General features: G+C 35.6%; 1 protein-coding gene across 10 annotated transcripts in view; it reads right to left on the reverse strand.

Moving 5' to 3' along the window:
* Positions 1-26,762, reverse strand: part of DOP1A (DOP1 leucine zipper like protein A) — a 102,661-nt gene that overhangs the window by 68,209 nt on the left and 7,690 nt on the right. For all 10 annotated transcript variants that reach the window (XM_032339168.1, XM_032339165.1, XM_032339166.1 and 7 more), the window contains 2 exons: positions 7,521-7,711; positions 3,744-3,925 (listed from right to left, as the gene is read on the reverse strand). In XM_032339168.1, the coding sequence (XP_032195059.1) occupies positions 3,744-3,925; positions 7,521-7,658 (320 nt within the window). In that variant the 5' untranslated portion in view covers positions 7,659-7,711. The remainder of the gene's footprint in view (positions 1-3,743; positions 3,926-7,520; positions 7,712-26,762) is intronic.

A 26,762-nucleotide genomic window follows, 5' to 3' on the forward strand; every position in this document is an offset into this window, starting at 1 on the left:
CCGACTAAGCTACTCTGGTATGCCTAAAAGTTTGTTTTTAAAAAGACTAACAAAATTGATAAACCCCTGACAAGACTGATCAAAGGGAAAAAATAAGGTCTGAGTTACCAATATCAAGAGTGAAAGACGAAAAGTGGATATGCACGTGGGAAAGAAACTGGACCCTTATCTTACGCCACATATAATAGTTAACTTGAAATGGAGTAGAGACTTAAACATAAGGCTGGAAACCATAAAACTCTTAGAGGAAAACATAGGGGAAAAGCTCCCTGCATTGGTCTTGGCATTGTTTTTTAGATATGAAATCTAAAGCACAAGCAACAAAAGCAAAAATAAATAACTGGGACTATATCCAACTAAAAAGGTACTGCACAATAAATGATAATCAATAAAATGAAAAGGTAATCTATGGAATAAGAGAAAATATTTGCAAACCGCATACCTGACAAAGAGTAAATATCCAAAATAATATCCAAAATTAATATAAGGGACTCATGGTCAACAGCATAATATCTCAAATAATCCAATTAAAAAATGGGCAAAGGACCTGATATATCATCCAAAGAAGATACTGGAATGGCCACTAAGTACATGACAAGGTGCTCAACATCATTAATCACCAGGGAAATACAAATCAAAAACAAAATGGGGTATTACTGCACAACTGTTGGAAAGGCTATTATCAAAAAGACAAAAGATGACAAATGCTGACAAGGATGTGCAGAAGAGAACCCTTGTATGCTGTTGGAGGGAATGCAAATTGGTACACCAATTATGGAAAACAGTATAAAGATCCTTCAAAAAATTAAAAATAGAAGTACAATATGATCCAGAAATCCCACCTCTAGATATATATCTAAAAGAAATGAAATCATGAACTTGAAGAGATATCTGCACTCCCATTTCACTGCAGCATTATTTATAATAGCCAAGACATGGAAACAACTTGTATCCATCGACAGATGAAAGATAAACTGCCACACGTGCTCGTGCTTGTGCATGCATGTGCACTCTCTCTCTCTGAATGCAGTATTATTTGATCATTAAAAAAAAAAAAAATCTTGCCATTTGTGACAATATGGATGGACCTCGAGGCCATGATGCTAAGTGAAATAAGTAAGTAGAGAAAAAAAATATTATATCTCACTTAAATACAGGATCTAAGAAAACCAAGTGCATAAAAACAGAGAAGAGAATGGTGGTTGCCTGGGATGGGTGGGGGGGAGAAATGGGTGAAGGTGGTCAAAGATACAAACCACCAGTTACAAGATAAGTAAGTTCTGGTGATATAATGTACATGATGGTGACTACTGTTAACAATACTGTATTTGGGGGTGCCTGGGTGGCTCAGTGGGTTAAAGCCTCTGCCTTCGGCTTGGGTCGTGATCCCAGGGTCCTGGGATCAAGCCCCGTGTCGGGCTCTCTGCTCTGCGGGGAGCCTGCTTCCTCCTCTCTCTCTCTCTCTCTGCCTGCCTCTCTGCCTACTTGTGATCTCTGTCTGTCAAATAAATAAATAAAATCTTTAAAACAAACAAACAAACAAACAAACAAAAAATACTATATTTGGAGTTGACGAGAGAATAGACCTTAAAAGTTCTGATCATAAGAAAAAAATCATAACTGAGGTTATGATGGATGTGTTAACTAAACATATGGTAATCATTTCACAGTATATACATTTATCAAATAATGTTATACAACTTAAACTTACATCTTAATAATGATCAGAAAAAATTTCACACAGATATGAAAAAAGAGAAAGAATTAGTAATCTAGAAGTTAGGTAACAGGAAATTATCCAGAATGCAACAAAGACAGACAAGAGGTTTGAAAACAAGAAAGAGAGAATAAGAGATGGGGAACTCAGAGTGAGAAGACCTAACGTGCTTACTCATAGTTCCAAAAAGGGGAGAGAGAATAGATGGAGTAAAGACAATTTGAAGAGATTCAGAATTGATGAAAGTCACTGATTCACAGATGTAAAAATCCCAATGAATCAAACCAGGATAAATAAATAGATACCACCCTCTAAATACGTCGCAGTGAAACTACAGGGTATTAACAACAAAGATGTAGAGGAAAGGCTCTTACATATAGGTAAGTCTTCTCTAGGCAAGTCTTCTCTCAGGATTTGATATTTAATCAGAGACCTGAATTAGAGCATTGAGGGTGAGGGAAACAAACAAACAAAAAGATGAGGAAGTATAACCAAAGAGATCTGTCTCATAGAACAAAGTGAATTGGGTGGAAAAAAGTAGGAATTGTAAGTAATTGAGACATGCAGGGCCAAAGTACATAAAACTTTAGAAGCCAGAGTAAGTACTTTGAATTTTACTTTTAAGTAGCAGGAAGAAGTCAATGGAGGTTTTTAGCAGGAGAATGACCTCTATTTAAAGTATCAAAAAGTTGGGGGCGCCTGGGTGACTCAGTGGGTTAAGCCTAGACTTTCGGCTCAGGTCATGATCTCAGGGTTCTGGGATCGAGCCCTGCATTGAGCCCTACATCAGGCTCTCTGTTCAGTGGGCAGCCTGCTTCCCCCTCTCTCTCCTCCTGCCTCTCTGCCTGCTTGTGATCTCTGTCTGTCAAATCAAAAAAATAAAGTACTAAAAAGTTTACTCTGGTACTGTGTTAAGAAAAGGGTATGAAAGAATAAGAACAATATTATGTGTGCGTTAGGAGGCCAGTGACAAAGACCAAGCCGGAGATAAAGCTTACTTAGAGCAGATGCTGCCAGTGAGGGTGGAAAGAAGTAGATGGACTGGAAGATCTATGAGAACAATAACTAACATTTATTTAGCACTTGCCATATGCTGCATTGTTCTAAGTACTTTATAAATATTTACATTTTTAACTTAATTAACAATCCTGTGAAACTGGTAATGAGAATACACAGACAGGTGAAGAAAATGACCCAAGATCACAGAGCTGGTGAGTGAAAGACAAACCATTTTGATTCCAAAGCTTCTGTTCTTTACCACTATGAAACAAAACTCTTGGTGACAGATTGTACATGGGAGGAAGAAGAATATGGGCAAAGAAAACAAGATACTAAGTGTAACCCTTGGATTTCAGGCTTGTGTAAATGGATGGACAATGGTGCCATTTACTAAACTTTAGTGCACTTGCAGAAGGCTGGGTTTATAGAAAATGAGGTTAGGTTGGAATAGGGTGAATTCAGTTAAAGAAACACACAGAGATGGTGAGTAAGTCAGAAGTTTAAAGCAGAAGCCAACACTGGTGATTACCAAGTTGGGAGTTAGCACTTAAAGGATAAAACATGGGTATGGATAAGCTCCCCCAACGAAAGCAATATAAAGGCAAAGGCAAGGCTATGCAAGCTTTAAGAAATTCCATATGTCCATATGAAGACTGAAAAATTAAACTGCAGAATAGAAGCCAATAGAAAAAGACTATTTCAGGGAAAGAATGATTAACTACATTGAAAGCTGCTGAGAGATACAGGTAACATATCTTTTCAGTGTAGTCATCAAGTTGAAAAAAGCAGAAAGTAGTGTACTCTCAACAATTTTAAGCAAAAATTTTTCATTAATGACATAGAAGAAAAAAAATCTTATATTAAGGAATATCCTAAATTTTTCTAAAGTACTTAATATCAAAATATTTGACACTGACATCTAAAAACTTCCTTAAAGGACTTTTCAGTATTTTAGCTTTTATTGCACAAAACATAAAACAATTAAAAATGTTTTTTATTTTTACATAAATAATAAAATTTTTCTTACCTGTATAAAAAAAGGTCTTTGGCAAGTCTCTTAGGTCCAATGATTTTGAAGATAATCTCATATGTTTCAAGAGCCTTTCGATGAACTCCACCTGGTAATGCTGGATGTAGGCATTGAGCTAGGCGTTTGCCTATGGTCAGCTTTTTGGGTACTACCTGGTACTTTGCATTATTTTGTAAAACCTTGAAAAAAACATTTTAATTCATTTGAGTAAAATAAAAACATTATATCTTTTATTTCCATTTTCTAGCACAGAATTATAAAAAATCCTTGTAAGACTTCTTTACACTCTAAAAAATTACAGAGGGTGCCAAACAATTCTTGTCTTAGTTATATGTATCAGTATATGCCATATTTAAAATTAGAACTGAGGATGTAAAAAAATTATTTTGTTAAAGAAAAAGAACCCACTACAAGTTAACAGAAGTATCATTTTTATTTAAAAAAAAACACATAATATTTTGCCAACAAATTTATTCAGAAGAGAGGCAATGATTTAGATTTTTGCAAATCTTTAATGTCAGTTATCTGTCAATCTATTTTTTTTTCTGTCAATCTATTTTTGATACACTGTTTGAAAGATCTGAAGGAAACTGGATCTCAATATAAATATGTAGTTGGAGGAGCAACAACCATTGCTTTAGTATATCATATGATAGCAAGGAATTCTAATGCTTAGAAGAATCTACTTAAGATTATAATTGCCCATTTGTTTTTGCTAACATAACTTCCCAAGTGGGTCAAATACAATTGCATTTATTCAAACATAACATTTTTTTAGAGGTAATAGGGTAGAACTTATAGAAGATTCTATTTTACAAACCACCCAAAGGAGATTAGTTATTTAATAAGAACTTGAAAGTTCTTCCAAGTATTATAGTAAAGTTGTGATAGAAAATTACAGAAAAAACACTCAGAATGAAAACAATAAAATATGCTAGAATTGGAATTTAGAAGAAATATAAAAGAAGTCCTGTCCTTTATAAAACAAAGAACTGAAGTTAAAATGTATAAAATGACCTGCCAAAGGCAGTGCAGTAGAAAACTTAGGACTGGATCTCCCAGTTTATAACAAAAGTGGAGGCTCTGAGGTCCACTTAGATATACCATTTTCAATGTTCTTCCTACTATAAGCTTTTAATTCAGTCTTAATTGGATGTAATGAATGTAAATAAAATCCATACATGAAAAGCAAATTAAGGGCAAAATACCAGTAAGAACACAGCTATGAAAAATACTTTTCAACTAGCTGCTTCTGTTTCCAAAATATTAATTTGAATTTTTTTTTTTTTTTTTTTTTAAAGATTTTATTTATTTATTTGACAGAGAGAGATCACAAGTAGGCAGAGAGGCAGGCAGAGAGAGAGGAGGAAGCAGGCTCCCTGCTGAGCAGAGTGCCTGATGCGGGACTTGATCCCAGCACCCTGAGATCATGACCTGAGCCGAAGGCAGCGACTTAACCCACTGAGCCACCCAGGCGCCCCATTAATTTGAATTTTAAACACAGTAGCCAGGAGTCAATATTTACAAATTTTTAATTTATTTTTTTTAGTAATCTCTACACCCAACGTGGGCTCAAACTGAACACCCTGAGATCAAGAGTCACATGCTTTTCCAACTGAGCCAGTCAGGCACTCCAATATTTACATATATTTTAAGAAAAAGTATTATTACCTCTGTGGAAAATTTAATGATCTATTAAACAAAATGTTTAATAAAAAATTCTATTAATACCAAATAAAATTTAAGAAGTAAAATAAAGCAGCATTTTCTGAAAGTATTTCAAAACTCAAAAACCTATATAAATGAAGTGAAAGTTTAGTATATTAATAAACAATAAAATCATATTAATGTATTTAGGCTATCATCAACAAATTTATATTACATATAGTACATATAATTCTTGCCTGTTTCTCAACTTAAAGTTAGTTTTTTCAATGACTTGCATATCCTACTTTGTATTATCTGGATACAGTAATATGTTTTCATAAATTATTGATTACATATAGAAACTACTTACGTACTCAATTATATATATTAATTTTGCAATTTAGTAAAATTAAACAGTTCCTAATAAGTTTTCAGCTTCAGAACAACAAAGAAACTAATGACTTTTAAGCATATTCATACATAAGGCTACTGTAAAAAAACTGAGAATTTATCAAACCACAAACGATAAATGTTACAAGTTAACATGTCAAACCGAAGTTTGTGCATCTGTGGGGTGCCTGCGTAGCTCAGTGGGTTAAAGCCTCTGCCTTCACCTCAGGTCATGATCCCAGCCAGGATCAGCTCAGTTGATCCCATGATCCCAGGATGGAGCCCCGCTGCTCAATCAGGCTCTCTGCTCAGCAGGGAGCTTGCTTCCTCCTCTCTCTCTCTGCCTGCCTCCCTGCCTACTTGCGATCTCTGTCAAATAAATAAAATCTTAAAAAAAAAATTAAAAAAGTTTGTACATCTAATTTTAAGATAAATCCTTGGCACATTAAAAATGAAAATTTTTTTAAGATACAAAAATAATTATCCATAGTATGTATGAGGTTGAACAATAGAGTCCTCCCTTAGAATACATTTTAAGACAATTTCTTCTTCTTTTTTTTTTTTTTTAAAGATTTTATTTATTTATTTGACAGAGAGAGATCACAAGTAGACAGAGAGGCAGGCAGAGAGAGAGAGAGAGGGAAGCAGGCTCCCTGCTGAGCAGAGAGCCCAATGCGGGACTCGATCCCAGGACTCTGAGATCACGACCTGAGCCGAAGGCAGCAGCTTAACCCACTGAGCCCCCCAGGCGCCCGATTAAGACAATTTCTTTACTAATAATTGTATGCTCAGCTGTTTCATGTTAAAAGTTACTGGGAGAGCTCAGTTCCTATCTTCTCCACTCTACTTAATATTTAAAAGCATCCCAATTCAATAAAAACTGCTTAAAAAAAAAAAAAGACAGGGGGCGCCTGGTGGCTCAGTGGGTTAAATCCTCTGCCTTCAGCTCAGGTCATGATCCCGGAGTCCTGGGATTGCGCCCCACATCGGGCTCTGTGCTCATCAGGGAACCTGCTTTCTCCTCTCTCTCTGCCTACTTGTGATCTCTGTCAAATAAATAAATAAATAAAATCTTAAGAGAAATCAAACACCTCCAAAATCCCCAAAACTATAGATGTAAGGTGAGAAAAGTTTGTTCTAGGTTAAGAAAGAAACAAAAGAAAAGTGTTAAAACTTAAAGCTATGAGTTGATCCATAATGCCACCACAGCAGGGTTAGATTAAAACTAGACATCTTTGGAAGAAACATTCAAGGTGAACCTCCAAGGCTTAAGCGACAACTTGTCACTTTTGTAAAAAGTACTGAATATATCTGAGGGTTTCCTGGATACAAAATTTCCCCTACGGCTACATAACACTTGCAAAGGACAGAGTAAGATTAATACATTCCATTTGGAGTTTTAAATTTTGATGTCAGGAACTGCAGAACCATATCTGATGATCAATTACAGAAATTTGTTATCCCTTGGAGTTAGCATATTTGCTTCCTAGTCTTGTGTTTTTAATGCCAATAATGGAATAACTATATTTTTCAAGTACTGTTGTTGTTCTGGCCACAAAAATATACCTGGCTGCATAAGTAGGCAACTCAGGAAGTAAAATAGCAGTACCAAAAGTAATTCTGAACTTTTGTTATGTTTTCAGAATTCTTCACTTCAACCTTTAGAGAAATTCAGTAAGGACAAATTTAGATTTCTGATTTTTACTTTTTTTAATGAAATGGATAAAATGGACATACCTTATTAAGTTTTCCAAGTGCTGATATCAAATCTGCCCATTCACTGGAATATTCAAAATTCTTTAGTGCTTTGTCAATTGCAGCTACATAGTTTCTGTATTTAGAGTCACTCAGTAATTCTAGCTCTTCTGTGTTCATCCTCCCACAGCGTCCCACTAGAGACCAGTTCCAAAGTCATGTAAAATCATTACCTATAAAAAAGTTAGAAGAAACCAAAGTTACAAAGTAAAATATTGAAACAGGTTTGTATGGTCTTGCTACAAAACTATTGGTCAACTTTAAAATAAATAAATAGGACTTCATTGAAATGAAAAACCTTTCTGTTTCAAAGGCTATTATCTGACTGAAAAGAGAAGGCTTCTGGGGAAGATGGCAGAGTGGGAGGACTCTAAGATCACCTTGTTCCACAGATACAACTAGTTAACTAGATAACTAAATAACTAAATAACCCAAAAAATGACCTGAAGACTGGTAGTACAAACTCTCCACAGCTAAATGTAGAGAAGAGGCCATATCAAAGAAGGTAGTAAGGGCAGTGATAAGATCGAGAGCTAAATGGATCCAGTGAGGGAGGAAGACCCTAGGCCTGAGAGAGGAGAAAAACCGACCCACACCTGGGCGCCTCCACTGGGTTGACGAATCACCATAATATTTTGCTTTGAAAACCAGAGGGGCCAAATTTTTAAGTTCTTATAATCAGCGGGGCTTAAAACCTGGTCCTTTAAAAATCAGGAGGCTTGTGAGAGAACAGTGAGGGGGAGAGAAAACTGAGCCCCCAGCCTTAAAGAAACAGCAAAACAAACAGTTCCAGTAAGATAGGGCATAGAAGCTGCAGTTTGAAAAAAGCCTGGGTATCTGGGAGGAAGATTTGCTTACTAATCTCAAAGCACATGCTGGAGGGGCAGGGATCTTTGGGAGACTTTTCCAGGAAGAAAGGAGCTGGAAGGCATGGGTTAAACAACATGCTACTGAACAATGAATAGGACAACCAAGAAATCAAAGAAGAAATAAAAAATACATGGAGACAAATGAAAATGAAAACACAATGGTCCAAAGTCTTTGGAATGCAACAAAAGTAGGTCTAAGAGGGAAGTTTACAGCAAGAGGAAGTTATTTATATTATAAGAGGAAGTTTACAAGTCTACCTGCAGAAGAAAGAAAAATCTCAAACAACCTAACCTTATACCTAAAGGAGTTAGAAAAATAAGGGGCAACTGGGTGGCTCAGTCAGTGAAGCATGTAACTCTTGGTTTCAGCTTAGGTCGTATCTCAGGGTTGTGAGATGGAGCCTTGCATCAGGTTCTGCGCTTAGTGGGGAATCTCCTGAGATTCTCTCTCTCTCTCTCCCTCTCTGTCACTACCCACCCCCTTCCCCTGCTCACACGCTATAATAAACCTTAAAAAAAAAAAAAAAAAAAAGGAATTAGAAAAAGAAGAACAAACAAAACCCAAAGCCAGTGGAAGGAAGAAAACAATGAAGATTAGAGCAAAAGCAAGATTACAACAAAATAAAATACAAAAACAAAAACCCCAGTAGATCTGGTAAATGAAACCAAGAGCTGATTCTTTGAAAAGATCAACAACTGACAAACCAAAAAGCGGGGAGGGCACAAAATCTGAAATGAAAGAAAAGAAGAAAGAACACTACAGAACTACAAGGGGTTATAGGAAAAATACTATGAAGAACTTATATGTCAACAAATGGCACAACCTAGGATCATATCGCCTCCCAAAAACTGAATCAGAAAGAAAGAGAACATTTGAATAGACCAATTACTAATAATGAAACTGAATCAGCAATCAAAAAACTCCCAACAGGGCACCTGGGTGGCTCAGTGGGTTAAGCCGCTGCCTTCGGCTCAGGTCATGATCTCAGGGTCCTGGGATCGAGTCCTGCATCGGGTTCTCTGCTCCGCGGGGAGCCTGCTTCCTCCTCTCTCTCTCTCTGCCTGCCTCTCTGCCTACTTGTGATCTCTCTGTGTCAAATGAATAAATAAAATCTTTAAAAAAAAAAAAAAAACAACTCCCAACAAACAAATGTCTAGAACAGACAGCTTCTCAAGTGATTTCTACCAAACATTTAAAGAAGAGGTAATACCTATTCTCAAACTATTCCAAAAAATTAGAAGAGTAAGGAAAACTTCCAATTCATTCTATGAGGCCAGCATTACCCTGATGCTAAAACCAGATAAAGACACTACAAGAAAGAGAATTATATAGTTCAGTATCTCTGATGAACTTAGATGCAAAAATTATCAACAAAATATTAAAAAACTGAATCCAACAATACATTAAAAAAGTCATTCACTATGATCAAGTGGGATTTATTTCAGGGCTGCAATGCTGGTTCAATATTTGCAAATCAATCACTACATAAATCACATTAAGGAGAGAAAGGATAAACACCATATGGTCATCACATTGGATGCAAAAATTATCAACAAAATATTAACAAACTGAATCCAACAATACATTTATTTATTTATTTATTTATTTATTTTTTTTAAAGAGTTTATTTATTCATTTGACACAGAGAGATCACAAGTAGGCAGAGAGGCAGGCAGAGAGAGAGAGGAGGAAGCAGGCTCCCCGCGGAGCAGAGAACCCGATGCGGGACTCGATCCCAGGACCCTGAGATCATGACCTGAGCCGAAGGCAGCGGCCTAACCCACTGAGCCACCCAGGTGCCCCACCAACAATACATTTAAAAAGTCATTCGCCATGATGAAGAGGGATTTACTTCAGGGCTGTAATGCTGGTTCAATATTTGCAAATCAATCACTACATAAATCACATTAAGGAGAGAAAGGATAAACACGATGTGGTCATCACAATAGAAGCAGAAAAAGCAGCTGACAAAGGATAACATATATTCATGATAAAAACTCTCAGTAAATAGGTTCAGAGAGAACATACCTCAACAAAATAAAGGCCATATGTGAAAAACCCACAGCTAACATCATACTCAATGGTGAAAAGGTGAAAGCTTTCCTCTAAGATCTATCCTCTAAGATATTTCCTCTTAAAATCAAGAACAAGATAAGGATTCACTATCAATATCAAGAACAAGAAAAGAGTGAACAAGATTCACATAGCACTGGGAAATCCTAGCTGCAGCAGACAAGAAAAAGAAACAAAAGGCATCCAAACTGGTAAGTAAGAAGTAAAATTTTTGTATTTGCAGATGACATGATACTATATATAAAAAACCCTAAGGACTCTATAAAAAAAAATATTAGAACTGATGGATGAAATTTGTAAAGTCACAGAATATATAATTAATATAAGGAAATTTGTGTATTTCTCATACTAATGAGGTAGCAGAAAGACAAATTAAGGAAACAATCTCATTTCTAATTATACCAAAAAAGAACAAAATATACACAGAAATAAACTTAACCAAGGAAGTAAAAGACCTGTACTCTGAAAACTATACACTGATGAAAGAAACTGAAGACGACACGAACAAGCGGAAAGATATTCTGTGTTCACGGAGTGGGAGAACCAATATTATTAAAATATCCATACTCTCCAAAGCAATCTAGATTTAAAGATTTAATGCAAATTCCTATAAAAATACCAACAGCATTTGTCACAGAATTAGAAAAACAGTTTTATATACGGAACTACAAAGGACCCCTAATAGGCAAAGCAACCGTGAAATAGAACAAAGCTGGAAGTTATCACAATCCCAGATTTCAAAATATATCACAAAATTGTAGTGGACAAAACAATATGGTAATGGCACAAAAACAGACACATAAATCAATAGAACAGAATACAGAGAGCAAGTAAACCCATACTTATATGGTCAATTATTCTATAACAAAGGAGGCAAGAATATATAATGGAGAAAAGACAGTCTCTTTAATAAGTAGTGCTGGAAAAACTAGACAGCGACATGCACACAAAAGAATCAAACGGGACCACTTTCTTACAGCATACCCAAAAAGAAACTCAAAGGGGAATAAAGACCTAAATATGAGACCTGAAATCATGAAACTCCCAGAAGAAAACAAAAGCAGTAATTTGACATTGGCCACATTTTCTCCATATGTCTCCTCTGGCAAGGAAAACAAAAGCAAAATTAAACTACTGGTACTAGACCAGAATAAAAAGCTTTGTTGGGTGAAAGAAACTATCAACAAAACAAACAGGTAACCTACTGAAAAGAAAATATTTGTAAATGTTATATCCAATAAAGAGCTCATTTTCATAAAAATACATTATATGTTTATTTAAAAAAAAGTAAAAAAAATTTCGGCAAAAAAAAAAAAAAAAAAAAAAAGAGCTCATTTTCAAAACATATAAAGAACTTATATAACTCAACACCAAAAGAATCTGATTTAAAAATGGCAGAGGACTTGAACAGACATTTTCCAAAGAAGACATACTGATGCCCAAGAGACCCATGAAAAGATTTTCACACCAATAATCATCAGGGAAATGAAAGATAAACTACAATGAGGTATCACCTTATACTTGCCAGATGGTTAAAATAAAAAAGACAAAAAATTACAAGTGTTAAGGATGTGGAGAAAAAGGAACCCCCATGCACTACCAACAGGAATGCAAATTGGTGTAGCCACTGTGGAAGACAGTCTGGAGGGTCCTCAAATAATTAAAAATGGAATTACTATATGTTCTACCATTGGGAATTCACCCAAAGAAAATGAAAACACTAACTTGAAAAGATACATACACTCCTATCTTTATGGCAGCATTATTTATAATAGCCAAGGCATGGAAATAACCCAAGTGTCCACTGATAGATGAATGATATGTATCCATAATGGAATATTACTCAGTCATTAAAAAAATGAAATAGTGCCATTTGCAACAACATGGATGGACCTAGAGGGTATGATGCTGAGTTAAAAAAAAGGTCAGACAGAGAAAGGGAAAAAGACAAATACCATGATTTTATTCAAATGTGGAATTTAAGAAACAAATAGACAAAGGGAAAAAGAGATTAAAAAACCCCAAGATCTTAAATACAAATAACAAAATGGTGGTTACAAGAGGGGAGGTCTTTTGGGGTATGTGGGAAAAAAAAGAAAGGGAATTGAGACTACATGTATCTTGAAGAGCAATGAGTAAAATACAGAACTTTTAATTATATTGTACACTTGAAACTAAGACTATATGTTAATTATACCTCAATACATAAAACTGATTGTAAGGATGGTCACACAACTCTGTCCTAAAAACTACTAAATTACACACTTTAAATAGGTGAATTGTGTGGTAGGTGATTGTATGGTAGGTGAATTAATCTTGGTGAAGTTATGTGTGTATATCCCTACATACTTTTTTTCCCTATATAACGGGTCTTAATGGGATCTGTGAATTACTTCAAATTACATGCAAAATTTTACCTCTTACATTTTATTGGGAGATAGTCTACTACTTTTATAATAATCTCAAAAATGGTTCTTAACAAAATCCTCTAAAAGGTTAAGAGTCACTACTCTAGAGATTACAAGCTATATTGCTAATACATGTTTGCACTGAAAAAAAAAAAGGTAAAAATCTATGAATTTATTAAATCAAAATTTGGTTGGTTAAGGCTGTAGCAAAAAGAATGATGCAAACTTCTCAACACTCTATCTTAATTCTTTTATCCATAAAAATAAAAAGACAAATCCCCACATCCCATTTTTAGAGAGATTATCTTCAATGAAGAGTCACCTGACTTTTATTCACCTCAGTATACCATGGGCCAAGCCCTATGTCTGGGTGCTGAATAAAGAGAATACTTCTGCCCTCATGATACTTTCCAAATTGGGAGGGGTAGGCCCTTAAAATAATGCAAAATTTAGGCAGGGGAAAAAAACTTGTATTTTATTGTTATACCTTCCTACTCTGGATTCTCACAGGAATAAAATAAAGCAGTATTTTGAAGTACTGTGAGAAACCCAAGATGAATAGGAACTTAAATGATAAATGAACCCAAACTCATCTTAATTACCTTCCCTCTCAACATTGATCTGTTTCATAAAGAACTAGCTATGCAATTGCCCTATTAGGGATGAAGCCTTTGAAAGCAGGAACTATATTTCATACATATTTGTATGTGGCACAGCATGTAACTTAAAATAGTCAAGCTCAAGCTGGATGCACACACAGTGTTGTAAGTATAATAGTTAAGACTGGGAGTGAGATAAAAATCCTGTAAGCTGTTTTATCATTAATCTTTATATTCTAAAATTTTTTACAATTCAATTTAACCATAAGTACAAACAAACATAGCAACAACATATGCTTCCAAATACAAGACAATCTTCATTATAAAATCTACTTTGTCTAATATAAGTATTGTTATACTGAATTTTTTCACTTCCATTTGCAGTTTTTTCCATCCCTTCAGTCTTAGTCTGAATGTGTCTTTAGGTCTGATGTCTTTTCTAGGAAGCATAGAGATGGGTCTTGTTTTTAATCCATTCCATCACCCTAGGTCTTTTTATTGTAACATTTAGTGTATTTACATTTGAGTTAATTATTGATAGGCATGTACTTATTGCCATTTTGTTAACTGCTTTTTGATTGTTTTTGAAGTTTTTCCCCCTTCCTTTCTTCATCTCCTGCTTTCTTTCCTTGTGCATGTTTGTTTGTTTGTTTTTTTGAAGATTTTTATTTATTTGACAGAGCAATACAGGAAGAGAGGGAACACAAGAAGGGGGAGTGGGAGAGGGTGAAGCAGGCTTCCTGTTGAGCAGGGAGACCCATGCTGGGCTCGATCCCAGGACCCTGGCATCATGACCTGAGTTAAAGGCAGACGCTTAACAACTGAGCCACCTAGGCGCCCCATTCCCTTGTGGTTTGATGGCTTGCTTTAGTGCTATGCTTGGATTCCTTTATCTTTTTTTTTTTTTTTAAGATTTTATTTATTTGACAGACAGAGGTCACAAGTAGGCAGAGAGGCAGGCAGAGAGCCCGATGCAGGGCTCGATCCCAGGACCCTGGGATCATGACCTGAGCCGAAGGCAGAGGCTTAACCCACTGAGCCACCCAGGCACCCCGGATTCCTTTATCTTTTTTGTGTGTTTATCTATTGTAGGTTTTTGATTTGATTTGTTTATACAGAAATCTTACGTATATAGCAGTCTATATTAAGTCTATGGTTGCTTAAGTTTGAACACATTCTAAAAGCACTAAATTTCTATACCCCCTCCATATTTTATATAAACAATGTCATATTTTATGCCTTTTCCTTCTGCGTATTCCTTGGCTATTTTTTTCTAGATATAACTGACTGGATTACTTTTGTGCTTTCAACTCCATAATTGGCTTTACAAATTACTAATTACTACCTTTACCACATGTTTGCTTTTACCTGTGGAATTTTTCTTATTTTCTTCTATTTCTGGCCTTTTCTTTCCAGTTAAAGAATTCCCTTTACCATTTCTTGTAAGACTGGGTTAGTGGTGATGAACTCCTTTATCTTTTGTCTGGGAAACTATCTTTCCTTCTATTTTGAATGATAACCTTACTGAGTAGAGCATTCTTGGTTATAAGTTTTTCCCTTTCAGCACTTAGTATCATGCCACTCTCTTATGGCCTTCTAAGTTTCTGCTGAAAAATCAGCTGATAGCCTATGGGGTTTCCCTTGTTTGTAACTGCTTTTTCTTGCTCCTTTTAAAGTTTTCTCTTTATCGTTACTTTCTGCCATTTTATTTTATTATTTTTTAAAAAGGTTTTATTTATTTATTTGTCAGAGAGAGAGAGAGACACAGTGAGAGAAGTAACACAAGCAGGGGGAGTGAGAGAGGGAGAAACAGGCTTCCTGTGGAGCCAGCAGCCTGATGTGGGGTTCGATCCCCGGACACCGGGACCATGACCTGAGCTGAAGGCAAATGCTTAACAACTGAGCCACCCAGGCACCCCAACTTTCTTCCATTTAAAATTTTTATGTGTTTTGCTGTGGATGTCCTTAAGTTAATTTTGTTAGGGGCTCTCTATGTTCCCTGGACCTGGATGTCTGTTTCTTTCCTCAAATTAGGGGAGTTTTTAGCTATTAATTCTTCCAGTAAGTTTTTTGCCTCCTTCTCTCTCTCTCTTAATAAAGCAAATGTTAGCAAACATAAAGGGAGAAACTGACAGCAATACAATAATAGTTGGGAATTTTAACACCTTCCTTACACCAATGGATAAATCAGCCAGACAATCAGAGAAAGACAATTATCAACATGATCTTACTCATATGTGGAATTTAAGAAACAAAACATAGGATCAACAATGGCTTTGAATGACACATTAGACCAGATGGACCTAACATATACAGAACATTCCATCCCAATAAAGCAGAATACATACTCTTTGTAAGTGCATGTGGAACATTTTCCAGGATACCTCACGTTAGGCCATAAAACAAGTCTCAATAAGTTTAAGAAGACTGAAATCATACCAAGCATCTTTTCTGCCCACAATAGTATGAAACTAGAATCCTTATGTTGTGTATTTCCTCTCATCTGACCCAATCTCAAACCTTCAAAACACTAAGAAACTCCAAATATGTGATCAATAGATCTTCAGCTTTTCTCTGCACATCTGGCTGCCTTCTCATCCTAACTACTTTCTCAGGATAAGACCTCTGATGCAGCAGAGATAGCAACATCTTAGCTAACCTTACGCTGTGGCTTATGACATGCCAGGGACTATTTCAAGGCTTGCATTATTTTAATCAATTTAATCCTATTTGAGCCTATGAAGTATGCATTATTATTGCCCACATTTACAGATAAAGAGACTGAGGTATAGAAGTATTATGTGATACATTTAATAAATTTAATTAAGAAAACAGAAGCAAATCCTATGACCCAGCATTTGCACTACTAGGTATTTACCCCAAAGATAGAAATGTAGTGATCCGAAGGGGCAAGTACACCCAATGTTTATAGAAGCAATGTTCACAATAGTCAAACTATGGAAAGAGCCCAAATGCCCATTGACAGATGAATGGATAAAGAAGATGTGGCATATATACACAACAGAATACTACTCAGCCATCAAAAAAATAAAATAAAATAAAATAAAATAAAATAAAATAAAATAAAATCTTGCATTTGAAATGATGTGGATGGTATTTATATAGGGTGTACTAGAGGGTATTACACTAAGTGAAATAAGACAATCAGAGAAAGACAATTATCAACATGATCTTACTCATATGTGGAATTTAAGAAACAAAACATAGGATCATAGGGAAAGGAAGGGAAAAACAAACAAGACAAAATCAGAAAGGGAGACAAATCTGAAGCAACTTTAATTACAGGAAACAAACAGGGTTGCTGGAGTGGAGGGGGATAGGAAGAAGATGTAACTGGGTAACGGACATTAAGGAGGGCATATGATGTAATGAGCACCGGTGATTAAGACTGATGAATTAATGAACTCTACCTCTGAAACTAGATATGTTTCTGACTATATGTTAATTAATTGAATTTAAATAAAAAAATTTTTAGCACATGAATTCAGTAAGATATTCAACTATTAAAAAGAACTGAAGATCATACAAGAACAAGAAAAAAAACAGAAGCAAAAGGAATGCTTATATTCCCTCTAACAATCTGTAAACCTGTCTTCACTTACCCAAATTCCTTACCTTCTTCCCTGTTCCAAAGAACAATGGGCCCTTCTCAGTCAAAGACCTACCCTTTTGCTCTTTTTGGATTCCATCTCCCCTTGCTTTCTCAAGAATTTTCCTAAAGTGCCTTAATGGTTTACTCTTCAGTAAGTTTCTCTTCCTGTGCAGGATCACTCTCCATTAGCCTACAGACAAACTCCTGGTATCTCCCATGGTGAGATACTAAAATTTATAGCTTCCTCCTGACTCTCACAGACTTTCTGGATACCAACCCATTTTTCTGTTCTCTTTCATTACAAAACTTTCTGAAGGATTTTTCTATACTGTTTCATTTCCTCATCTCCTCTTCACTCTTTAGTCCACTCAAAAATGCCTATGACACTCTCCCTCCAAGGAAACCACCCAAATAAGGGTCACCAGTAAACTGCATTAGCCAAAGCCAATGGTCATTTCTTCAGCCCCTCATGTTAATCAGCTTCTCAGGAATTTTCAGTACTTGGTTCTTGGCCTCCAAGTCTCTTTATTCTCAAGGTATGTTTTGAATTCTTTAGCAAGTCTTTTTCAGTCTATGTCAGCTCCTCTTCTCTATTCAAATTTTATTTATTATTTTGTAAATGCTGAAGACTTCAAGACTCAATCAGGAACTCTCATCTCTTCTCCCGAGTTATCTCTTATACTCCTATAGCTTCAAATAGCATTTATTAAGAATATATGCTAAATGTCTCCACCACCACTTTTCCATTATTCTGCTTAGAGTTCACTACACTATACCACCAAATCCTGTTTCTACTCTTAAGCCCTTATAATCCATTCTCCAGAGAAGTCAGAGATCTTTTAAAATCATATTATGTCATTATAAGAATATCTAAACCTAAATACACCAACATTTTTTTGCCTCGTAGGGCATTTTATGTTTGCTATTCTCTGTACCGAAGGCTCTTAGGTCAACGTGACAAATCCCTTCCTATTTTCCAAGTAATATGAAACCCTAAGAAAAGTTTTATCTGAATAGTCGATGTCAAGTGGCCTAGGCCAAGCACACAGTCTTAACATCTACTTTAGAATATCACATTATTTCCTTTCTAGCACTTCAATCTGAAATTTTCTATTATTTGTATATTTCCTATCTACATTCCCTTAATGGAATGCAAATGCCATGAGGTCAGAAGCCAATGTCCAATAATGGACTGGTTCATTCTTCAATCAATGAACCCATAAAAGTGGGTGGTACACAGTAGGCCCTCAAATGTTTTTGAATAAATAAATCTGTCAATGTGAACACAGCTCACAAACCATTTTGCTTTGTTATTTTCTAAGAAAAACTCTGGAGAAAAGAGAAAAACTACACTCTATTTTTCAATCAGTGTAGCCACACTTGACTTCAGTCCCTTTAAACAGACTTCAGTCCCTTTAAACAGACTATTCATGTGGCTATTAAACACTTTGAACTGGAATATTCTCCTAAGAACACCTATTTAAAAAATGGGCTTTGTCCAGTTACATTTTAAAAAACTAGCTCAGTTTTAGCATCTTTATATTTGGAGGATGTCATTCTAGCCCCCTGAAAAGACATTTATTAAATGTGATATTCCGAGGGGTTAAGGCTTTTTAAAATTAATTAGATTCAAATCTCTAGTTGGAGAAAATTCTGACAAAGAGTTTTAGTGCACTTCAGTTATATATTTATATTTTCACTTTTGATCTTGGTAAAAATTATAAAAATAAAACCTATGATTCAAAAAATAAAAATTCCACAATTCTAAAAAGATGACAAAGAGCAAGTTTTATTTACTTGGAAAAAAGATAGCAAAATTAGTTGATATATAAAATATTATCCATTAGAAATACTCTGAATTCTGTAAAAAGGATAACTAAAGATTTCTTCTTGCTATAAACTCTGATTTTTGTGACATATAAGCATCATGAAGAAAAGTAATTTAGAAAATAGAACAGTGTAAGCACATAATACCACCAAAAATGATCCATGAATGTGTAGCGAGGAGTCTTTTGTAAGCTTCAAATTTTAATAGCTGTAATAATGAAACATATGCCCTCGAGTTAAAGGTAATATCCTGTCCCCCAAGCACAGCAGCCAAACAAACACTGCCCAAACATTATTCAAGATGATGATGATTACTAACAGCAGCTCACACTGACTTCGTGTAGCAGGCACCATGCTAAACCCTTTTACACGAATTTTCTCATATAATGTTCATTACAAATCCATGGGGCAAGTACATTCATGCAGCCATGTACATATGAACATTCTGGTGTTTGAGGTATCACATAGAGTTAAGAGGAGGAACCAGGAAGAACTCTGGCTGGTTAACACCTAGGCCTGGCCCATAATCACTGTCTTTATCAACTATTTTTTTAAATCACAACTCTTCATTCTTCTTTTTTTTTTTCCTTTTTTTTTTGGTTTTATTTTATTTTTATTTAGGTCTATTTTTTTGGTCTTATTTTATTTTTATTTACGGTTTTATTTTTTTTTAATTTTTTATTTTTTATAAACATATAATATATTTTTATCCCCAGGGGTACAGGTCTGTGAATCACCAGGTTTACATACTTCACAGCACTCACCAATCTTAATTCTTCTCCCTGACATATCCCACCTCTTCTCTCTTACTCAATTTTTCAAAAAACAAAACAAAATAACTTAACTCTTTCAGTCCTCATTTTTTAGACATTTTTCTTTCTTTTCTTACTCCACTTACTTTTTAAAAACACTATAATGGTGTAAGTACATATATTTCTGTCGTTCCTTTTAGACCTTGGCTTAGGGACAAGGACCAAACCTGAACTCTGAATACCCCAAACCTATTATCACTGCTTAATACTGAAAGTGTGTAGGTTAACGCATAAGGTGAAATAACTATAAACTCTGATATAAAAGGGTTTTGCTTGGGTATTTGTAAAACAGTGATCCTATTCAATAAGTGACCATGGTGGAAGGGGCAGAACCTAAATAGTTGGAACTGATAGCTCAATTACATATTCTGATTTAGTCAGATCATATTTGTATCAACCCACAGAAAGAAGTAGTTGTGTGAATAATCTAAAACTGAGAATGTCAAACAACTAAATTTTAACTTTGGGATTTATAATGTTTTTTCAAACATATCTTTTTAATGTTTGGTATTTGTCAATATTAAAATCCATTTGATTTCCCTATATACACACTGATTGAATTTGGTGGTGGGAAATGAAACTAACTTTTTAGGTGGCCAGGGTGAGTCAGCCTGAGAATGTCAGCATAATATACTTAAAGAAAATCTAAATGATTTAGATTGGCCATATTCTGGTCCTGTTGCTTCTGGTCCTACTTGCTTCTTAAAAAACAGAAGGTGAAATGTGAGATAATGCTAAGTAACAATGAGTGTGTGACTATACAGAACAATTAAAAAGATGTGAAACACAAGATGAAGTACAGCACTAATATTAGCTATCCTATCAAGTACTTCCTCCAGTTTATTCAAAACATCCCTTCTCAGAAAGTATCCTTCTCAAAATAAATACGCTCATTAATAGCTGAGTATTATTCTTCATTTAACAATGACAAATAATAGTTTATTTTTTTTAAAGATTTTATTTATTTATTTGACAGAGAGAGAGATCACAAGTAGGCAGAACCGCAGGCAGAGAGAGAGAGGGAAGTAGGCCCCGTTGAGCAGAGAGCCAGATGTGGGCCACAACCCCAGGACCCTGGGATCATGACCTGAGCTGAAGGCAGAGGCTTAACCCACTGAGCTGCCCAGATGCCCCAATCTTTAAAGAAATATATTCTTAACTGAAACAAACTACTAGAAAAAATGTAAAAAAAAAAAGCAAAACAAAATTTTTAGCACAATTAAGTTAAACCATATTAGCAACATGTTAAGTTAAAATTAAAGTTTAGCACCATATTAAGTTAAATAATTATTTCCAAGAAAATAAAATTTAATCATTTTTTAAAAAGTAGTAATGTTCTCAGCATTTTTTAAAATAAATGACATACTAATTTAAAAATAGAAACTGGTTATTGCATGAACACAAAAAAATGCTATATTATATATAATGAACAGTCCAAGATTTTCTGTATTTCTCAGTGTGTTTTACTGAGTATCTGTAAACCAATATTCTAGCCTGTGAAAAAAGAAGCAATTTTTCCCCAAAACAAAAAAATCCCATGCAGAGTTTTATTTTGTTTGTAAATTTTATTAAAACTGTTCCAAAAGTAAAATCATGAGGAAAACACACACACACAAACATGCAAATTCAACTGCGCCTATGCATCTAAAGAATAAGATCAAAATATTAGGAAGAAACTAACATTTTGGCTGAGCAATTTTACCTATAGGGATATATAAAAAAGGATTCACAGTGGACACAAACTATGCATGTGTCTGAACATCCCTTTACTCAAAGTTGTAAAAGAATACTGCTGGATAGTAAGTAGCATTGCAGGGCTTAAATCCCCTAATGGGCAAAGGAAAGCAGCTATAATTAATTTAGAAGATATCAAGACACTTCACAGAGAAAAATGGGAAACTACCTGTGGCAGGCCTGCCTCTGCCTTTATATCTCTTCCAATGTGCATTTCGTATCATGTTTTAAAGTTTAGATGAAAACAGAACAACAGTATTAATATCATGAAAAAAACAAAAGAACCTTGCTGAGGTGTTACCTGGCAAGAAAGAGAATTAACTGTAGGTATTTTGGTAGATTCTGAAGCACCTAACAGAATCAGAACCAAAATATGGTATTGCTTATTGTAAAATCTTTATTCATAGCCCTTTTACGAAAACTGGGTATCCTCCGAAACACTGATAAACCACTAACTGTTATCATTACTACTACACTGCTCCTCACTTTCATACTCTGTTCTTACATTTTCTTAGGATATCATTCCAACACTAGAAATATAACTTGTCAAGCACTGCTATTATTACTCTTTTTTATTTTTACTTAATTACTGAAATAAACAGTACTCTCATCTTCCCAATCACACAAGCTTGCACTATGGCCTTATTTCCTACTCTTATATCAAATCGATCTATAAATCACCACCCACTTCCACCCCCACTCAAAGTTGGCTGTGGTAAACACTATCTTTCAGAATGGTCTTTTTACCATGCCTCCTGAATAGTTTCCATCTGGAGTACTGTAACAGTCTTCTACTTTCCACACCTTCAGCTTTCTTTTTCTTTCTTTCTTTTTTTTTTTTAAAGATCCTATTTCTTTTTTAATTTTTTTATTTTTTAAAAGATTTTATTTACTTATTTGACAGACAGAGAGACAGAGATCACTAGTAGGCAGAGAAGCAGGCGGGGTGGGGGGGAGGGAGAGAGAGAGAGAGAGAGAGAGAGAGGCAGGCTCCCTGCTGAGCAGAGAGCTCAATGTGGGGCTCGACCCCAGGACCCTGAGATCATGACCTGGGCCAAAGGCAGCAGCTTAACCCACTGAGCCACCCAGACACCCTCAACACTTTCAGCTTTCTAAGAGCCAATTAATTTTACACAGTAAAACACAGTTTGAGCATACTCCCTGCTTGAAGCTCTGAAAGTTAAAGAGTCCACAAGAAGTTTAGCCCAAGGCTTACTTAACACCTAAGAAATAGCCTATTGCAGCTGTAACAGTAATAATTACTTAGAAATGAAATGCAACCTCTTACCCATATAGTCATATGAAGTCTTTTCATAAACTGGACCCATTCGTTCAATCTTATAGTTCATATTTTTATCCTAGCTAAGCAAAACCTGGTGACAAAATTTCTTTGCTTAACCAAACTTTAGTAAAACTTCTGAATCCTCTCTCTCTTAGGCCCACCTGTGCACTTTCTGCTAAAACATAGTTTTATCAAGAACTCTGCTCTATCAGCTTAACCAGAAACTCCCACCTTCAGTTTCTGACCACACTCAATATCTGATTAGGCTCCTCATCGTCCATCATCTGGACACCCCAATCTATCTTCAGCAAGAATCCTGTTAGGTCGGTTCAGGCAGAATGCCCCCCTTACCCTTGATGTTTCCTCTTAAGAGTCATTTTCCATCTTCTGACTCTCACTCTGCTCCTTGGCTATAAAATCCCACTTGTTGCAGGTCATCAAGATGTGACTGCCTGTTGACCCATGAGCTGGACATAGGCAACTGGAGGCTCCTCACTTCCTTTCCTGTCCTTAGACAGTGTGTTCTGTTTGCCTTCCCTGATCCCAGAAGCTTCTCTAAGGATACAGCCTTGAGATAGAAACATGGCGTGGGGGCTACCTGGACCGGGTACATAACTGAACCCAGCAAAGGTGTCTATATAAACTTTTAAGATTTCAGTAAATGAGTGCGTGTGGAGATCTACTGGTTTTGAGGCCATCCAAGACAAGCCTCATATGTAAATTCCCTCAGTTATTAAACTTGCCACCTATAAATCTGGAGTGGTTGATCCCTTTGTTCTGTCACTCCTTTCTTGCCACAGACAGGGCTGGTTTCAGATTTCAGATAACAGGCTCTGAGAAGGTTACAAACCAACACTTGCCCACGCTATATTCCAAGTTGAGGTTCATCTCTCTCCTTCACTATAAAATCCCATCGCAGTGGTCTCCCTACCTATCATGATGATCCTTAATAAAATTGGCCTTCCATCTTTAATAAGTGCCAATGCGGGGCGCCTGGGTGGCTCAGTGGGTTAAGCCTCTGCCTTCGGCTCAGGTCACGATCCCAGGGTCCTGGGATGGAGCACCGCATCGCATCGGGGCAGGGTGTCTGCTTCCTCTTTTCTCTCTGCCTGCCTCTCTGCCTACTTGTGATCTCTGTCAAATAAATAAAATATTTAAAAAAAAATAAGTGCCAATGCGTATTTTTACAAACTAGCCAACTGTATAAGACTTATTGCCTCCCACCTCAGGGACTTTAAATATGCTCTTTTCTGGGAATGGCCCATGCTCCCTTTCATCACTTAAAATTTATCTAATTTATTTTAACTATATTCAAAAATGCTATGACTCTGTATAATATCTTTTTTTTCCTTCCCCAAGTAAGCTCTATGCCCGAAGTGTGGCTTGAACTCATTAGCCCGGGATCCAGAGTCACATAATCTACCAACTGAGCCAGTACAGTATTTCCTGATTCAACCCCTCTAGGCTCATTCTTTAATCAGGCCCTTTTTCAATGTTTAGAAACATGGCTTTCATTGCAGGACAGCATTTTTAAAATGCATATATCCTTCATGTTTCCAAAAGGTTAATATTTATCTTTTCCAACTGTGGTAGAAAAAAACAAAACCCAAACATAAAATTTATCATTTTAACTATTTTTACATGTACAGTTCAGTAGCGTTAAGTATATTCACATTGTGTAATTAACCTTCAGAATTTTTTCATTTTGTAAAACTAAAACTCTACACACATTAAAAAACCCTTATTTTCCCTCTTTACCAAGCACCTGGCACCCAGCGTTTTACCTTCTGCTTCTAATCTGACTACTTTAGATACTTCAAGCAAGTGGAGCCATACAGTATTTTGGCTTTTTTGTGACTGATTTCATTTAACATAATGTCCTCAAGGCTCATCCATGTTGTAGTGTGTGACAAGACTTTTTTTTCTTTTTTTTTTTTAAGGTAGGCTGATGCCCAGCGTGGACCCTAAGGACCTCCTTCCCTTTTCAGATTAAATAATATTAAATTCTATGTGTATATTTATCCATTCATCTGTTCACAGACATTTATGGTTTCTACCTCTAGGCTATCGTGAATAGTGCTGCTATGAACTTGAGTGTGCAAATATTTCTTCAGGATCCTCAATTCTTTTGAATATGCCCAGAAGTGGGAAAGCTGGACCATATGGCAGGTCTGTTTTTAAGAGGAACCACCAAGCTGTTTCCCATAGCAGCCACACCATTTACCATTTCCACTAACAGTACATAAGTGTTCTAATTTCTCCAGATCCTTGCCAACACTTTTCAGTTTTTTGACAGTAACCACTGAAATAGGTGTGAGGTAGCATCTCATGGTAGCTTTGATTTGCATTTCTCTAATGATTAATGATGCTGAAAATCTTTTCATATGCTCTGGCTATTTGTATATAATCATTGAAGAAATGTCTATTTCAAGTCTTTGCCCATTTTTTAATTAGGTTGTATTTTTGTTGCTGAGTTGCAGTTCTTATTATAATCAGGATATCAGCCCCTTAGACACATTTCTGAAAATTTTCTATTTTAGTAGGTTACCTTTTTATATCTCTTATTGTATCCTTTGATGCTTAACAGTTTTTAAGTTTGATGTAGTCCCACTTACCTCTTTTTGCCTTTGTTACCAGTGTTTTTGTCGTCATACCCAAGAAATCATTGCCAAACCCAACATCATGAAGCTTTTCCCTTATGTTTTCTTCTATAAGTTTTATGTTTTACGTATTATGTTTAGGATTTAATCTGTTTTAAGTTAATTTCTCATATAGCATAAAATAAGGTTTCAACTTCATTCTTTTGCATGTGGATATCCAGTTTTCTCAATACCATTTGTTGAAGAGGCTATCCTTACCGGACTGATTGGTCAGGCACTCTTTGTTGAAGATTATTTGACCATACATACACTAGGGTTTAATTCAAGGCTTTCTATCCTATTCCACTGGCCTACATGTCTGTCTCTATGTCAGTACCACACTGTTTGAAAATGACTATAGCTTTTTAATACATTTTAAAATCTTTTAAAAAACTTCCTTCTGCCTGAAACCTAAATCTCAACTTAACTTGGCTAGTTCTTACTTATGCTTCAGATTTTACCCCAGTTGTGAAGTCTTCCCTAACTATTCTCTCTCCAACACTCATATACACACCTCCTTTCTGTGACCTCCCACTACACACTGTACTTCCTCTATCGCAGAACTTACTTTGCTTTACTTAATTAATTGAGCTGTGTGACTCCCAAGGGTATTAATCCTATGATTGAGTACTCATCATTTTCAGCTCTCACATCCCTAGCTCCTAGTCAGTCCTTGCCTGACTCACAGTAAATGACCAATAACGATTACAAAAACTGAAGACAACAGAATATACTTGGCTGGCAAAAAGAACAAATAAGGTCTATGTATTGATTTAGAAATTGTTCCTAAAATATATGAACTAAAAAAAAAAAAAAATCAAGGTACACAACAGTGTACATAGTATGCTACCATTTATATAGAAAGAAAAAAACCAATCCTATAATTTGTATATATAGGATATAGATCTGCAAGAACACACAAGAAAGTAAAACTGATTACTTCCAGTTGGCCAGGTGGAAACTGCATAGACGAGGGTCAGGGAGAGGGAGACTTTTCTCTGTATAGTTCTTTTTATACCTTTAAAATCGTTTTGGTACTAAATAAGCTTAATTTTTTAAAAAATAAAGGAGTAACGTCCCCATAGAAAATCAAATAGCAGCTGTGTAACACATGGCATTCCCTCCCTCCTTCATTTAATAACAAAAAGAAAATCAAAATGACTAAAATCTAGATATTTAGTGTTCTATTTGAACCCAGAGTCATCCCACCCCCCACAAAGAACCACAGAAACTAAGAATTTCGTGGATAAAGTATGTGCTTCATTTAGTAATATAATCAAGTTCACATATTAAGTCAGTCTTTATTCTAAAACCATGAGCCGTGTATAAACTGCATATTGAGTAAGTATGTACTGCTTATTGGTGAC

Source organism: Mustela erminea, chromosome 4 (genome assembly GCF_009829155.1).
Source record: "Mustela erminea isolate mMusErm1 chromosome 4, mMusErm1.Pri, whole genome shotgun sequence".
Taxonomy (NCBI): domain Eukaryota; kingdom Metazoa; phylum Chordata; class Mammalia; order Carnivora; family Mustelidae; genus Mustela; species Mustela erminea.